The sequence below is a fragment of the Eleutherodactylus coqui genome, chromosome 2 (assembly GCF_035609145.1).
Source record: "Eleutherodactylus coqui strain aEleCoq1 chromosome 2, aEleCoq1.hap1, whole genome shotgun sequence".
Taxonomy (NCBI): domain Eukaryota; kingdom Metazoa; phylum Chordata; class Amphibia; order Anura; family Eleutherodactylidae; genus Eleutherodactylus; species Eleutherodactylus coqui.
The window spans coordinates 311,014,744-311,032,550 of record NC_089838.1 but is presented as its reverse complement, the minus strand read 5'-3'; the positions used below and the strand labels follow the sequence as shown (position 1 = coordinate 311,032,550).

The 17,807-nt window shown below is 47.7% G+C and overlaps 1 protein-coding gene across 3 annotated transcripts in view; it reads left to right on the top strand.

The window, feature by feature from the left end:
• LOC136610863 (hepatic lectin-like) overlaps window positions 1-17,807 on the top strand; it is an 87,119-nt gene that overhangs the window by 31,037 nt on the left and 38,275 nt on the right. For 2 of the 3 annotated variants that reach the window (XM_066590062.1, XM_066590061.1), the window contains 3 exons: window positions 3,370-3,510; window positions 4,040-4,150; window positions 13,859-13,924. In XM_066590062.1, coding sequence (XP_066446159.1) covers window positions 3,441-3,510; window positions 4,040-4,150; window positions 13,859-13,924 — 247 coding nt within the window. In that variant the 5' untranslated portion in view covers window positions 3,370-3,440. The remainder of the gene's footprint in view (window positions 1-3,369; window positions 3,511-4,039; window positions 4,151-13,858; window positions 13,925-17,807) is intronic. The other variant, XM_066590063.1, reaches the window with a different exon arrangement.

Genomic DNA, 17,807 nt, shown 5'->3' with positions numbered 1-17,807 from the left:
ATCTCGCCAGCCACTCACTGCAGGGGGGTGGGATAGGGCTGGAACGTCACAGGAGGAAGTTGTAATGCCTTCCCTGTGTTTCTATTGGCCAGAAAAGGGCACAAATTTCTCAGAGAAGGAAATGTAATTGCGTCGAGTGCTGCCTGGTGCTCGTCTCGAGTAATGAGCATCTCGAGCACCCTAATGCTTGAACGAGTATCAAGCTCGGACGAGTACGCTCGCTTATCTCTAGTCCCAACTCGATTATTCATTTCTAAGTGCAAAAGAATTAGTGTCCAAATTTTACGTACGGAATCTAATTCTCTCACTTCCTGATGTCATCTATATATATATAAATGAATGTCTGTCTGTCTGTCCTTTATGCATGACTACACCATTCATCCAATTGCCATGAAACTTTGGGAAGTTGCTGAGTACACTCCTGGGAAGATTACTGGCATAGTACATCCATCCTATGATAGGTGGCGCGCGTGCGAGCATCGTCGGCAGTTATGCCCCCCAGACAAAGATCGTTTGATTCCCATTTCAAGCACAAAAGCAAAAGGCATTACGAGCAACGGGATGCGTGTTCAACTACAAAATGATGCATCCGCCGAACGTTTCGCAAGACAATTGCTGGATATTGAGAATGCTGAGGTAAAATGAAAGCTGTGCTGTGATTGGTTGCTATATATTATACCGCTGAGGTAACATGAAAGCTGTGCTGTGATTGGTTGCTATATATTATACTACTGAGGTTACATGAAAGCTGTGCTGTGATTGGTTGCTACTTCTTATACTACTGAGGTTACATGAAAGCTGTGCTGTGATTGGGTGTTATATATTATAAAGCTGTGGTAACGTGTAAGCTGCGCTGCGATTGGTTGTTATATATTATACCACTGAGGTAACATGAAAGCTGCGCTGTCATTGGTTGTTATCTAGATATATAAAAATGCATGTATGTATGTCTGTCTGTCTTCGCAGCAACGCGCGACGGGTAAGCTAGTCCAATATAAATAAGCCTACATGCTTTTTCTTGCACCACACTTTGCCGCCTTTGCTGTAACTTTGGTGGATGATTTTGATGTCATTAGATGACACATATGCTCACCAGTGTCGTGAAATCATCAAATGTGAGTTTAATACATTCAGGGACTTGTCAGGCAGGTTGGAAGTTACAATGTTAAGTCTATGGGTGGCACTGCTGTGCTTTAGGCATGCGCTAGAATGGGTAAAGCATTGCTAGGCCGACACAGCATACACTGCTAAGCTACACCATACACTGCCCAACCAAGAGTGATAGAGAGACAGAGAGAGAGAGAGAGAGAGCGATAGAGAGACAGAGAGAGCGATAGAGAAAGAGACAGAGAGAGCACTATAGTGAGACAGAGAGAGCAATAGGGAAAGAGACAGAGAGAGCGCTATAGAGAGAGACAGTAAGGGCTCCCACCCACTGGCGTTTTTTTCTCCACTGCGCTGCGAGAGTAAGTGAAAACTCTCACAGAGCAGTGCGAGAAAATCGCTAGGATATCGCTGCGACATCGCCAGTCTTTTCAATGGGGCCAGCGGCAATATCTTAGCTATTCATGAATGAATAGCTAAGAGCTATCTGTCATTGGCTGAGCACTCAGCCAATAGTTAAGCAGTAGCTGCTATTGGCTGGGGCCTCAGCCAATCTGCACAGCCCTTTCAGTAGGCGGGGATTTTTAAATCCCCGTCTGCTGAAAGTGCTGGACAGCAGTGCCGGGGAGCCAGCCGGAGGACGCGGCTGACAGCAGGAGAGGTGAGTAACTTTTTAATTTTTTTAACCACTTTTTCATGATTATCGGTGAAGGGCTTCTATTTCAAGCTCTTCTCCGATAATCATTCTGCGGGGCTTGTCAGAAAACACTGCTTGCAATGGGATCGGCAGGGGATGTAGGAAACTCCTGCCACAACTGTCACAGCTGTGGCAGAAGTCCGCGGCATTCTCCATATCTTTTCAATGGGGCTAGCGCTGCTGCCGTTGGCCCCATTGAAAAGACTGGCGATGTCGCAGCGATATCCCAGAGATTTTCAGTTATCTTCAGCATTTTTCTCGCACTGCGATGCGAGACTTTAACTTTAGAATTGCATCGCAGTGGAGAAAAAACCGCCAGTGGGTGGGAGCCCTAAGAGAAAGAGAGACAGGGAGAGAGAGCTATTGAGAGAGCAATAGAGGGAGAGACAGTGAGAGAGTTATAGAGAGACAGTGATAATGAGAGAGACAGTGATAGAGAGACAACGATCGAGAGACAGACATAGAGAAAAAGCTATAGAGACAGAGTGAGAGAGTGATAGAGACAGACAGCGGTAGAGAGAGACAGAGAGAGAAAGAGCGATAGAAACACAGAGAGAAAGCAATAGACAGACAGAGACAGTGATAGAAAGAAAGAGAGAGCAATAAAGAGATAGACGGAGCGATATAGAGACAGATAGAAAGAGACCTGTAGGCTTTTTTATATTAGATATCTGCTCCAAATACAAAGTGACCCTCTAAATAATCACCTAACCGAGCAGATGTAGAGGTTCACAGCCACCACTCCACCACATCTGAAACATTTTATGGTCGCGTAGCGAACATCGAGTCAATCTAGTTGTGTAAAAATGAAGAAAAAGTTGAATAAAGTCTTCTTGTCTGGACCTTTCCTGGTGTTTCTTCAACTTGCTTTGAATCCCGTGATATACACCATCATCAGGGTGCTGTGTGATATTCTGCCAGTCTTTAACCCCTTAAGGACAAGGCCTATTTTGGGTTAAAGAATGCAGTGATTTTGGGGGGATTTTCATCCCTACTTTACAAAAGCCCAAGCTTTTTTATTTTCCGCCATATGTGTGCTTGTTTCTATTTGTACCATTTTTTGGGTACGTATAATATATTGTATACATTTTTAATACATTTTTTGGGTGGGGGAGAGAGAAAAAAATACCAATTTTGGCTTTTCATTTTTTTACTACAGCATTGGGGCTCATTCCCACGGGTGTACATCGCTTACCCCCGCGTGTTTGGCTGCTCTGGGGTTTTTTTTGTGCACAAATGCATCACTTATTTGCATTGTGATCTTGTGTGTATATGTGCAATGAATAAGCCGGCTCTCTGCATATGTTGTCAGCATTTACCCATGCCCATTGATTTCATTAGGCTCTTGCAGTGCACAAATGCGCACCAAGATAGGTCATGGCGTGTATTTTTTCACACTTGTCACCATCTATCTACTTACGCATGGTGCAGGCGACTATTTTGCGACCAGGACCCGCATCACAGATATTCCACAGAAACAAGTCACATGATGTATATTACAGCTACTGGGTACTTCACAAGAAAACTTTTCTCGCTGCGGATACGAAACAAACATGTTTTCATCCCAGATACTTCCTTCCTGATTCAGCAAATCTAAGCATAAAGCCACCAGATTATAGTCACCATTCCATCTCTGACTATGGACTCCGAAAGCAGCATTGATCATGAGACACTTAATGATGATGATGATGATGATGAAAGACCGTCAGGTACATACATTTAACTTCTCTGCTTGGATTATTTGTATATTTTTTTGTATTTTCTGTTTTCTATGTTACTGCCTCTTTATGTTCTCCACATTAGTGACTGACGACTGTAAGTAAGCAACAGTCAGTAAAAACGATTCTGCATGGAATCCACCGCAAAATCCGCTGTGTGACCACGACCGTACTGTAGTGACTGGTAAAGTGCGATCCCATTGGCCGGCAGCTGTTTCTAACTCTTGGATATACAGAATGTATCTGTCCTATAGATGATCATTTTTCTTTAATGGTAGTTTTTTTAGTATTTGGGTTGATATTTTGGTAACTTCAGAACCAATTAAATAGTTTTCTATGTGGAGTTCTGGCAAATTACACTGGTCATCCAGGAACTAATTAGGACTGTAATTGAGGAGTCCTGTACATAAATGGCTGTAAGGATATTCTGCACAGTCCGGGCCGACTATGACGTCAAGTCACAATATACCAGGCTGGTAAATATCAGTATATATTGCATTACTGCGTCTTCTCATTACAGGCAGAAGGTGGTACGATTCTTACACCCGGAAACCAGAATGGATTTCCTATGGGCTGCTGGCCCTACTGTATGTTCTCATCCTGGTCCTCTTTATTACTGTCTATGCTGGAGGTAATAATGGTTTCTTATTGCTATTAAATAACTTGATTTACTGGATTCTGATGGGATTGTTAAAGACGAACTGCACTTTAAGAAAACTTTTGACAGGTTAGAGCAGGGGTGCCAAACTCATTTTCACCGAGGGCCACATCACCCTTACGGTTGCCTGCAAAGGGCCTACTGTAATTGTAAGACTTTATAGTAATAGTGACCCCCATAGTGGCTGAAGTGGTAATAGGGTCACCCTTAATGGACCCAATAATAATAGTGACCCCCATAGTGACCCCAGTAATAGCAATGACAGCAATATTGGTCCCAGTAGAAATATCGTCCCCCGTAGTAGCTCCAGTAGGGATAGTGACCCCCATAGTGGCCCAGTAGTAGTAGTGACTCCAATAATAATAGTGATCCCCATAGTGTCTCCAGTAATAATAGTGATTCCCATAATGGCACTAGTAATTGTGACCTGACATAGTTGTCCTGGTAGTAATAGTAACCTTTTATAGTGGCCCCAGTAGTAATAGAGACCTCCGTAGTGGTTCCAGTATTAAGTGACCCAATATTGGTGGTTTCAGTAGTAATAGTATTCCCTATATTGGCCCCAGTAGTAATAAGTGACACCCATACTAGTCCCAGTAATAGCAATCCTCCTATTGGCCTCTGGCTGGGCAGCAGCCTGCAGCTCCAATCCAGTGGCAGTCACTTCTGTGTCTGTGGCTGCTGACCTCTCCCCTTGTCGTCTGCCCGGCATACAGGACGGTGCACTCAGACACCGGGAGGGGGGTTGGAGAAATCAGTAGTCACAGACTCTGCACTGCTGCCACCGGACCGCAGCTGCAGGCTGGGTGGGTGGAGTGCCTATTAAGTTGCTGCACAGCCGGCAAGTCAATTATATTGAGTTGGTGGGCTGGATTCGAGCTGCGGGCCTTTTGTTTGACGTGTGGGTTACAGCATCATGTCAGAGGTTTTGGTCAGTGGGAGTCAGGTTGCTGATACCTCTGCTGATCTCTGAACTGAAAGGGCTGTAGAACTCTGAGCAGTATGCCAACTTCAGCTGTCTTGACCTGGGTATAACGGAGTCGTCGCTGCTATGACCCTCCCATTACATCCCCCCCCACCTACCATTACCCGTACAGACCACCGACACCATGTGTTGGATAAAATTTGGCCACAGCAGCCATTTATTAAAACAAACAACATTAACATACATTTTAAACTCATTTTCCTTTTAAAATATATATCCCAACATTATACACATCCTAAACATTATAAACATTCCCCCAATGAAAACCTGAGAAGAGGACCTTGGAGCCCCTCCCACCTCTAAAATATCCTGTCGCCTCAAACCAACAAGGAAATAGCTGTCCCGGTCACCCGCCGCAACTTGGCTGACTCAGGCGACGCTATTTCCATAAACCTTTTTCATAAACCTTTTTCCTCCCGCCGCAGGTGGCAGACTCGGGAGACCAACCAAACTCCCAATTAACCTCCGGCCGCCGTTTCTTCCGACCCCGAGGCCGGCTAGCCACCCCTGGCTAGCCTCTCCCACCGACTATCAGGGCTCCGCCCTGTAACCCAGGAAGCGACAGGCCACGATTCCAAACACAAAAAAGGTGGGAAGGGGCTATGTAGCCCCTGCCTTCCCCCACTAACCTTCTACACGGGCTCCAAGGGCCCCTCCCCTTCTCCTGCTGCTATGACGAAAACCGTCTCCCGTGCTCCCCCCCCCCCGGATTTCCTCTAGGGCGGGCGGGCAGGACTCTTCTAACTTCTGCTTCCTCTTCTTCTTTTCGCTGTAATGGCCTTTTCCTGCTCTACCGCTCTTTTTAACCCCTCTTACTAGGCCCCACCTCCTCCCGGCATTCTCTACTCTAATTAACCCCCTCCTCCCCGTTAACCCTATCATGCTGCCTTCCTCCTACCACCCTGCGGGCTTCCGGCTCCGGCAGACCTTGACCCGGGTATAACGGAGTCGTCGCTGCTATGACCCTCCCATTACATCCCCCCCCACCTACCATTACCCGTACAGACCACCGACACCATCTGTTGGATAAAATTTGGCCACAGCAGCCATTTATTGAAACAAACAACATTAACATACATTTTAAACGCATTTTCCTTTTAAAATATATATCCCAACATTATACACATCCTAAACATTATAAACATTCTAAACATTCCCCCAATGAAAACCTGAGAAGAGGACCTTGGAGCCCCTCCCACCTCTAAAATATCCTGTCGCCTCAAACCAACAAGGAAATAGCTGTCCCGGTCACCCGCGCCGCAACTTGGCTGACTCAGGCGACGCTATTTCCATAAACCTTTTTCCTCCCCCCGCAGGTGGCAGACTCGGAAGACCAACCAAACTCCCAATTAACCTCCGGCCGCCGTTTCTTTCCGACCCCGAGGCCGGCTAGCCACTCCTGGCTAGCCTCTCCCACCGACTATCAGGGCTCCGCCCTGTAACCCAGGAGGCGACAGGCCATGATTCCAAACACAAAAAAGGGGGGAAGGGGCTATGTAGCCCCTGCCTTCCCCCACTAACCTTCTACACAGGCTCCAAGGGCCCCTCCCCTTCCCCTGCCACAGCAAGTGAGGCTCGACCCTCTTGAGCCTGCGCCGCCCCCCCACACCAATAGCGCACGCTCAATGCCCTCCTGTAATCCCTCCGTCCATAGGTCAATGCCAATATCATTTAAATGGACGCCGTCTGACCTCCAGTAATTGCCGACCCCTTTCTCCAAGTCTATATGCCGCGCCGCTATTCCCCCTTTGCTTCCCAGGAATCGCGACACTTCCCTGTTGAGCTTCACCCTTGCTCTGTTCAGGCCCTTCTCAGACTGCGTCCCCCTCCAAACTTTCCTTGGCACAATTTCGGACCACACCACGACCGTTCCCGGGTATGACGCTTGAAGTCTAAGACAGTCATACCTTATGTCCCTTGACAGGTCCCTAAACCTCCTTTTCCCCAAATCGTTCCCCCCCGTGTGTATGACCAAAACATCTGGCGCCCTATCCCACCTAACCCTCCTTTCAACTTCCTCCAATACGCTGCCCCAAGTCATACCTCTAATCCCCATCCATCTAACTACCGCCTCGCTCTTTTGGAAACGCAATTGCCTACCGTTCGGCCGTACCCCCGCTCTCTCTGCTCCCCAAAAAACATAGGAGTCTCCCAAGATCCAAACTAAGGCTGGATGACAATCTGCAAAATAAACAACAACAATACTACTATTAACAAACCACCAATATGTCCCCCCCACCCTCCAGACGACCCCGCCTTGAACTTAAAGCAGGTGGGGTCGCACGTATGATTTAAAACGCCCTGACTCCCAACGACCTATTCTCTTCACTGCCTCCTCCCCATGCCTCTTACTGACGTCTCCGTCGCCGCCCCCACCCGAAATGAGTGCGACCCGAACTGTGTATTATTAAACCCCGCCACCTCCAAGGCCCTCTTGAACACTGCTATAAACTGAAAACGCGATAGAAACAGCCCATTCTCGTGCCGCAACAATGGGCCCGTGCGAAAATTTAACCCTTTACTATACTGCTCCCAAGCACTCAGCGGGCACATACTGGCCCCCGGCACCTCACCCAATTGGATCACCTGGCCGCGTCCTTGCTGATCCGTCTTAGACCGACGGATAAGCAACTCCAACCTCCCGTCTACCAACCTTACGTCTTCCGCCTGCAGGCCGCCCCCCCGCGGTCTTGCTAGGTGACACCAATTCGCTTACCCGTAGGGCCCCGAAAAATGCCAATGAAAAAGCCGCCCTAAACAACCGCCGCTCGAGCTCTTTCCCGCAAATAACGTCAACCGCCTCCCCTAATTTCTCCAAGACATCAAACGATACCGGTCGCCTAGTGTCCTGTCTCCCATTCCCTCTCCTCAGACCCTTCAGCGCCTGTTTTACCAGAAAATTCTTCGTCGCGTCCCCTACCCCCCGTAATTTAAACCCGAAGGCCACCCCTGCTATAAACTGATTAACTTTTGCCACCGACTGACCCAACTCTGCACTCTTTCCCAACCAACTCAACAGTAAGCCCACTCTATCCTCCTCTGAACGCTCCCCCCCACACTGCCTCAACCATTCTTCCCACTCGCTCCACGCTGCGCAATATGCCGCCCTAGTCCGCCGAGCCAGTGACCGCTCTATCAGACCCCCCACTGCTCGCTTACCACGTTCCAGATTCGAAGCGGGCACTTCCTCCCCTCCTTCTCCGCGCCAGGCGCCAGAGTCCGGAACCGCTCCCACTGAAAGCGAGAGAGAGCATTCGCAATTGAATTCTTGACACCTGGAACGTGCACCGCTACCACCCACATGTTTAATGACAAGGCTTCTAGCACTAACTGACGCAGCAGGTTGACCACCGGGGGGGATGACGCCGAGAGGTTGTTAATTACTTGCACCACCCCCGTGTTGTCGCAGTGGAATCTTACTTTTCTATCACGGAAGTGGTTACCCCACAGTGTGATAGCCACCACTATTGGAAACAATTCCAATAGTACTAAGTTCCGCACTAATCCTTCTTGCTTCCACTGCTCCGGCCATTCGCCCGCACACCATCTACCTTGAAAATAGGCCCCAAACCCTGCGCTTCCTGCTGCATCTGTATAGAGCTCCCAGTCCACGTTGTTAGTGACCTCCCCCATAATTACCGACCTGCCATTGTACTTTTCCAAAAAGGCGGACCAGACTGCCAGATCCGCCTTGTGACTAACTCCCAAACGGATAAAGTGATGGGGGGCCCGAATCCCTGCCGTTGCCGCCGCCAAACGTCTACAGAAAACCCGGCCCATGGGCATGATCCTGCAGGCAAAATTCAGCTTGCCCAGCAGTGACTGCAGCCCTTTTAGCGTGATTTTCTTTGCCAGCCGTGCTGCAACTACTTCCTCCTGCAATTTTCTTAATTTTTCCTCTGGTAACCGGCACACCATTGCCTCAGAGTCAATAGTGATGCCCAAAAAACTTAAACCAGTTGTGGGCCCCTCCGTCTTCTCAGGTGCCAGAGGCACCCCAAACCGTTTTGCCACCCATTGCAAGGTTCCCAGCAAGTTCGCACAAACCGGCGAACCCCCCGGCCCCACGCACAGACAATCGTCCAGGTAATGAATGACCGACTGCACTGCCGCCGTGTCCTTCACTACCCACTCTAAAAACGAACTAAACACTTCGAAGTACGCACATGAGATGGAACATCCCATGGGCAAACAACGATCCGCAAAATAACTCCCTGCCCAAAAACACCCCAACAACCTCACACTTTCTTGTGTTACCGGGAGCAAGCGAAAGGCTGACTCTATGTCCGCCTTTGCCATCAACGCCCCCCTTCCATATTTCCGAACCCATTGAAGCGCAGCGTCAAACGATGTATACACAACCGAGCATAGCTCGGGGTCTATTCCGTCGTTTACAGACGCCCCCTTTTGGGTATGATAAATGGTGAATTAGCCGAAATTTATTCGGCTCCTTCCTAGGTACCACTCCCAAAGGTGACACCACAAAATCTTGCACAGGTGGCTCTTTAAACGGCCCCGCCATGCGCCCTAACCTAACCTCCTTCGTTAGTTTCTCTGTCACCACTTCCGGATATTCTAACGCCGAACGTAAATTTTTTAACAAAAAGGGGACCCCATGAACTGGAGGCGGGATGTGAAAACCATCCCTAAAACCCTTAAACAATAACTCCGCCTTCTCTCTATCCGGGTACCTACTTAGGTAAGGTACCATCTCTTCCAGAATCACTGGGGTCATCCCTTTTTGTAAAACCCCCTGGACCTTTTCCCTTTCCCTTCTTAAAACATCTGGCAGCCCCATGGGACCCCGCGCCGCAGTGGGAGCAGGCATGACGGAACTTGCATGTTGTTCCGAATTTGCACTGACCCTCGTTGTACTGCCAGCAGTACCCGGTCCTACTCCCCCCTGCTGAACCACCCTGTCCCCCCGCTGAACTGGAGGCCGAGCCGAACGACCCGCCACAGCCCTGAAAGGGCTGACCGAAACGTGCGGGGGCCATTACTCTCAACCATAACCCTATATCTTTGTGATCCCATCTGATAGATGGGCGCACTGCCTTCCGCTGCCTGAACTGCTCATCGTATCGCAGCCAAGTCTGCCCTCCACACACCCGATAGGCCTCTCCAAAGGAGTCCATGTAACAGAAAAGGCCGGAGCAATTGTCCGGCGCTTTTTCTCTGATTACGCTCGCTAGAATGGCAAACGCCTGCAGCCAATTCGCGAACGTCTGGGGTATAAGGCGCCACCTACGCTTCTCCTCCTCCTCTTTTTTGTACTCTGTCCGCTTTCCCTTGTCTAAATTAAATTTCTCCAAGGGTAGGAGGGAGAATATCTCGACATATTTGTCCCTCCAAATCTTCTCCCTAACCTCTTTTTTTAGGTGGGCCCCCAACGGGCCCTCAAAGCAGACGTAGACCTCACCTTTGGCCTTATCGTCTAGCCGGACCCCCTCCCCATCCTTTTCTGTCTGGACCGCCACTGCCACCCCGGCCGTCCCACCTAACTCCAAAGTACCCGCCGCACCCCCCACTTGGGAAATTTCCCCAGTGGATTGTGCACCCGCCTGTGAACCGCCCGTGGACAGCTGTCCTGCAAGCGGGGCAGATTGCATCACCCCAACCGCCTGTCCTACCCCAGAGCCACCAGCCAACGGACCTCCCGCACCGTCCCCCATGCTGGACGACGCGCTGCATGGCGAGCTCCATGCTGTGACAGGCGACGGAGCGTAGCCTACCCCCTGCCTCCTCAATAATTGTAACACGACCCCCAGCAATGCCCCTATTTCGCCGCCTACGCCTAGCGCGCTACTTAACGCTGCGCTACCCCCCGCAAACTGCCCACTACTACTCCCCGCATGCGCTAGGCGGCTAACATTGCTGGACACACCAGACATAGAGCATGACTCGCCTGGCTGCGTAGGGGCTGTGGACCCACCAGCCGCCGTCCCGCCATGTCGCTGTTCCTCCTGGACTCCGCTAACGCCGGGCTGTGACCGCTCCGCTGGGACTGCAACCGCCGCTGATCTTCTTGGTGCCGAAGGAACATAGGCCACCTCTGTCATTGTCACACGCCTTCCGGATGACTCCGCTACCGGACCCCGAGATACCGCGGGCCGCCCATCTCTGGAACTGTTCCTCCGAAGCACCTCCGGGTGAGCAGCCCCCGACCCTTTCCAGGCTCTTTGCTCTCTGTGCAGCGCTTGGCCCCGCCCCCTCTCAGCACGGGACCTCGCGCTGCACGCTGCACCTCGTCTTTTGGCGGGAGTCCTCCCCGCCCTGCTCCCCCTGCCTGTTGGAGTTGCCGGGGGGAGCCTACTACGTGGGGGGACCGGAGAGGCACTCCGCAGCCTCTGCCTGCATGAGGGAGCGTGCTCGGGGCTCAGTCTTTTGGGTGCACGCGCCCTCCGCGGCCGCTCTTTTGCTTGCCCTGCTGGTGCTGCCGCCGCCGGCCCCGCACCCGTCCTCCGCCTCCGGTCCGCGGTCCGGACCTCTCCAGCTGCCTCAGCATCTCCCGCCGCCTCCGCTCGGGCTCCTGCCGCTCCCGCTTCTGCTGCCGCTGATGGGGACCCCGCCGCTGCTCCCAGGGCCTCACCGGAGAGCTGCACGAGCCAGTCCAGACCCCTTTCCTCTGCCTCTGCCCGGATCTTCGCGAGGATCGCCTCCATCTTCTCCCGGTAAGTGGCTGGTCTTCGGGCTCTTCTTTTCTTGCTGGTTGTTTCGGGGCTGCTCCCGCTGCTTCTCCCGGGCACCTTGGGTCTTCGGTCCTCTTTGCCTTCCTGACGTCCGCTGTGCTCTTCAGGTCCGCTGGGGTCTTCAGGTCTGCTGGTACTTTGGGGGTAACTTCTGCTCTTCGCTCTTCACTCTTCACTCTTCTAACTTCTGCTTCCTCTTCTTCTTTTCGCTGTAATGGCCTTTTCCTGCTCTACCGCTCTTTTTAATCCCTCTTACTAGGCCCCGCCTCCTCCCGGCATTCTCTACTCTAATTAACCCCCTCCTCCCCGTTAACCCTATCATGCTGCCTTCCTCCTACCACCCTGCGGGCTTCCGGCTCCGGCAGACCTTTATTGCCTGTCAGCAACCCTTAGCACCTGCGGATAGGCATATAGACTTTTATAGACAGCTATGTGTCCATCTTCACTGCTGAGAGGCGCCAATAGGCAGCACAGACAGGAAAAGGGACATGATTTTCGTGTGAGCGCTGCAACCCCTTTGTACCAGTGATCAGTAGAGGTCCCTGGACTTTGAACCCCACTGATCAAAACGTTTGACATGTTCTGACATGTCAAATGTTTTTTAAAAAGTGCAATTAGGGTCCTTTTACATCGGACAATTGTTGGGGGCTTTAACTTTCACACAGAAGCGATAATCGTTCAGTGAATGGAGGCGAAATGGAGAATATTTCAGTTACTCTTGTTAACCGTGAATGCGGCCGGGGATCGTTCTGCCTCCGCCTCTATTCACTTGAATGATGATCGCTTCTGTGTAAAAGGCGACAGTCGTGCCATGTAAAGGCACACTTAGGACCATTTTACATGGGACAACCTGTTGGGAGCAGATGCCAGACATGTCATCCCAGCGATGATCATTCCTGTGATTTTAACCTGGAAGGATCAATGCTGGTGAATGGAGACGAAGTAAATGACTGCCTGTTTTCACGGACCACTCTATCTTTCACTTTTCTGCATGCAGAAACTGAACAATGAATGAGAAGCAAATGAATTCTCATTCGGCATTGAGTTGGGGTACGCATTTGTAAGGAATGATTTATTGGCCCTTAGACGTTCTGCAGACAGCAGACTGTGTGAAGCCTGTATAGCCTGCAGTATGCCTATAGCAGAGATGTACATAGAAGAGAGTGGGCTCTATAGCAAAGATCAGATGGGTCCCTCAGTCTGGGAACAAATATTATTGGTCAGGGCAGAAGGGTCTGCTGTTTGTTTGCCCCAAAAATGCCTTTTTCATAGCTCTTGGGCCAACTCCCCACCCATGGCCTGCTAATATGAAAATTCCACTAATAATAATAATCTTTATTAGGCCACAATGTTCCTAAGGGTATCTTGCCAACTAAGGCCTCCTTTCTGGAAGCTCCCTACAGCAGCAGCATGGGCTACCTCTATGGTATACATGGCCCTGGTCCATCCAATGGCATATTGGTCAGTACTATAGATTATAAAATGCTTTACCGGCCGAGCAGCAGCCGCCAGATTATTGCCGACTATTTATTTAGCCCATTTTATAATTTGCCCTTAAAACAGGATGCAACCGGACGCAAATATACATGGGGCTCACATTATCCTGCCTAGACAGATCCAGTTTTCTGTGTGGCAGAAGTCAATGCTAACATTACATAATGGGATAGATACAGTATTGTGCCTTGTGTTAATGGTAGTTTTTTTCTTCTCTGGTTTTGGGGGCAGAGAGCAGCACCATTCATCAGGTTACATGTGAAAAGTACCGAAGTGCCATAAAGTATAGCATTATAGTTGTATAAGGGAATAGCGAGGTCAGTTATTGTCACTGATTTATTTGTATATTTTGGTATTTTCCATTTTCTTTCGATATGTCTGATATATGTGATGAGAGGAGGTAAGCTAGCCTGAGGGTGGACATTTGTTAAGAGGTTCCATATGGTAATAAAGTTGGATATCACTGCCTTATATGTGTTACCAATTTAAGAATGATTCTTTATTTCCTAACAGACAATGTCTCCAGTACCAGAAAACATTTGGTCACTTTAAAAGAGATGAATGACTTTAGGGAAAGAGGTAATTTATAATGTTTGTGTGTTCGTCATCCCAAGAACAGAATCTAAATACATCTTCTACACCTTCAATAGTAGTGGGCTGAACTCTCATCCAACAGCTACTTCTTTGTTCTCGCCATATATATGCACACTCAGTTTGAATCATCGAATTGTAGAGTTGGAAGGAACCTCCAGGGTCATCGGGTCCAACACCCTACTCAGTGCAGGATCACTAAATCATCGCAGACAGATGTCTGTCCAGCCTTTGTTTGAAGACTTTCATTGAAAGAGAACTCACCACCTCCTGTGGTAACCTGTTCCACTCATTGATCCCCCTCACTGTCTAATATCTAATCTGTATCCCCTCCCTTTCAGTTTCATCCCATTGCTTCTAGTCTTTCCTTGTACAAATGAGAATAGGGATGATCCCTCTGCACTGTGACAGCCCTTCAGATATTTGTATTAAGTTTCCTTTCAGCCTTCTTTTTTGCAAACTAAACATTTCCAGATCCTTTAAGCATTACTCATCGGATTAAACACCATTATGTTAGTCACCACTCACTGTTTAAGCTTGTGTAGATCTTTTTGAATCTTGTATCTCTTCTCTAGTGTTGGCTATCACTCCTAGCTTTGTGTCATCTGCAAATTTGAGTTTCCCCTCATCTAGATCATTTATAAAAATGTTGAACAGCACTGGGCCTAGGACAGAGCCTTGTGGTACCCCATTTGATACATTCTTCCAGTTGGATGTGAAGCCATTTATGACCACTCTTTAAATACAATCACACAGCCAGTTGTGAATCCACCTAACAGTTGCCTTGTCAATCCCATATTTGGTCATTTTTTTCAATAAGGATGGTATGAAATTCTTTGTCAAAGGCTTTACTAAAGTCAAGATATACTATATCCACCGCATTTCCCTCATCAACCCAGTCAGTGATTTTGTCAGAAAGGAAATTAGATTCATGTGCCATTACTTTTTTGTTACAAACCCATGCTGGCTCTGGTTGATTTCTACTTTCTCATCCAAGTACTTGCATACATGCTATTTAATAGTTTCTTCAAAGATCTATACCCAGTATAGAAGTCAGGTTCACAGGCCTGTACTTTCCTGGATCCACCTTTTTCCGTTTTTTGAAGATAGGGACAATATTAGCTATTTTCCAATCTTCTGAGACTTTTACTGTTCTCCAAAAATTTGCAAAGATTATGGCTGAAGTGGTTCAGCAATTACCTCTGCTGCTTCCTTCAGTATCTTAGGATGTAATTCATCTGAACCTGAAGACTTGAGTTTATTTAAGTTAGCTAAGTGTTCCCTCATCATCTTCCTGCTTACAGATAGCCTACATTCTTTTATTTCCCTAATAGATCAGGGAAAATCAGTTGATGTTACATTTACTTTCTGAGAGAAAAGAGGTATGAAATACTAAATTTTAAAGTCTTTTAAAAAGGCTTCTCAACATCATTTTTAACCAATTCACCATTTTCATCTTGTAAGCATCGTATAGCATCTCTGACTTTCCATTTGATAAATGTATCTTTCTTCCTTTTTAGCATGTATTTAAGTTCTGTGTTCATGCATCCTGGACTCTTTAAATGCTTCCCATTCTTCTTTCTTTTAGGGATTGTTAACGATTGTGCTTTGAGAATCTCATTTCACAATATTTCCCAACCTTCTTGGACATTTCTGTCCTTAGGAACATCCAGCCATTGGATTCTTCCTACTCTCTTTCTGAGTCCTTTAAAATCTGCCTTTCTGAAATCCAACCTTGAGATCTGAGTTTTCTCAGGTCTTCCTCACCTTTTTATCCAAAATTCAAGGCTAGCATGATCACTGCCTCCTAAGGTTCCAGCCACCCTTATTTCCTCAACCGTTTCCTCCCTGATAGCAAGAATTAAGTCCAAGAAAACAGATTTTGTTTTCTCTTCTACGTTTTGGAAGATAAAGTTGCCAGCAAAAGCAGTTAAGGATGGAAAGAATTTGTTGGATCCATTACTTTTACCTGAGTGAAATTCCCAACAAATGTCTGGATCGGTAAAATCTCCCATTATCACTATGTCATGCTTTTTTGAGACCTTGACCATCTGATGTAGAAAGTTCATCCATATCTTCTGCTTGTCCAGGCGGCCTATAGTAAATGCCTACAATAGTGTCCTTTATGTTGTTCTCTCCTTGTATTCTTACCCAAATAGTTTCTACAGAACTCCCATGCTCTGAAGCTTAAATCTCTGTGGAGATTAATGTTTTCCTAACATACAACACAATACCTCCTCTTTTATTAGGTCTGTTTCTTGTAAATAGTTGTATCCTCCAACCCTTGTATTCCAATCATGCGTATTATTCCACCAAGATTCAGTGATGCCTAGGTCATCATATTTCTCTTCCTGTGTTAGGAGATCCAATTCTACTTGTTTGTTTCCCATGCTCTGTGCGTTTGTGTAAAAACATTTTAGTTTGTGATCGGTGTCTCTTGTTCCCCTCCTTGCTTCTGAATTTTTCGTCTTTGTTCTTTTTTTCCACTGAAATAGAGAAGACCACCTGTGCTCCTAGTTCCTTCACTCTCCTGCTAAGGTCTTAACAGTCTCTGCAGACAGTCCCTACATGTATTAGTAGTAAAGGGTAGTTGTCTGCAGAATGACGAGTCTTGATAGCCTATCAAAAACATCTTTGATTTGTGCATCTGGAAGATAGCACACCTCTTGTAAGGTTATGACAGGTCTGAAGACAGCTGTCTCTGTTCCTCTCAATAGGGAATCCCCCACAACAACCACTTTCCTTATGTACCTCACAATAGCACTTCTTTTTCTCCATCCGAAAAGAGGATTCTGAGTGCTTACTAAACTGTTCTTTGCTGGCAAAGTCACTTCTAGATGTACCTCTTCATTGTTCACCTGTGTGAGAGGCCTGGTACCGGCACCTGAGCAATATGGCTGCTAACTGACTCCTGACTGTAACGTCTTACCGGCACTGAAAAGGAGCTGTGGGTGAAGTAGCCATGCAAGTCAGTAGTCATGATAGCTAGGAGTTGTTATTGGGAAATCTCGGTTGCAGTACAAATGGATGAGGCAGGTAACATCGTCAGAGAGAAAGCCAGAAGTAATCAACGGGAAGTCTCGGTTGGCAGTACAAGGATATGAGGCAGGTAACGGAGTCAGAGAGGAAGCCAGAAGTCAATATCAGTAGGTCTTGCAGAAATAGCGGAGAAGCAGGCAACGTGGAGATGGATTAGACTGTGCCGTGAAGCAGATTAATCTTGTGCTGCAGAATAACTTGGAGCTATACAAATAAAGATTATTACCAGGTGCTAGTGCAGTAGCAGGACAAGGTTTTTATAGGAAGTCTAACCAAGAGCTGGGCATAGCTAAGACATGGGCTAGGTTAACAGGATCTAGGAACAAGGCAACAGGTATGTAAGTGGACTGTCCAAAGAGCTGAAGGCTTAATAAGAAGGGCTATTGCTTGGAGTACAGGAGGTTCCTCAGTTCGAATCTTGAAACTGATACTCCTGCTTCTTTGGGTCACATTCTTCCATTCCTCTGCTTCTGTAGGTACACGGAAAATTTATTTTACTTCAACATTACTTCTGCTCTGTCAAGAAAATCCTCATCTTCCTTAATGAATTTCAATGTAGCTATTATCTCTTAAAGAGCTTTCAACTTTTCTTCCAATAGAGGCACAAGCTTGCATGTTTGACCGGTGAAGTTTGACTTTTCCTCTGGCAGGTCTATAAACATATAGCATACTTTGCAGTTTACCATATGGCTACTATGCACATGGTCAGTTGATGTCCCCCTCCAAACTTCTAAAAGTCACTAATTCCCGTAATGATACATAACCTATAAGATAGTAATAAGTGTAAAACGTTGCGCACCGAGAGGCCCATGGTGTGGCAATGTCCTTCAAG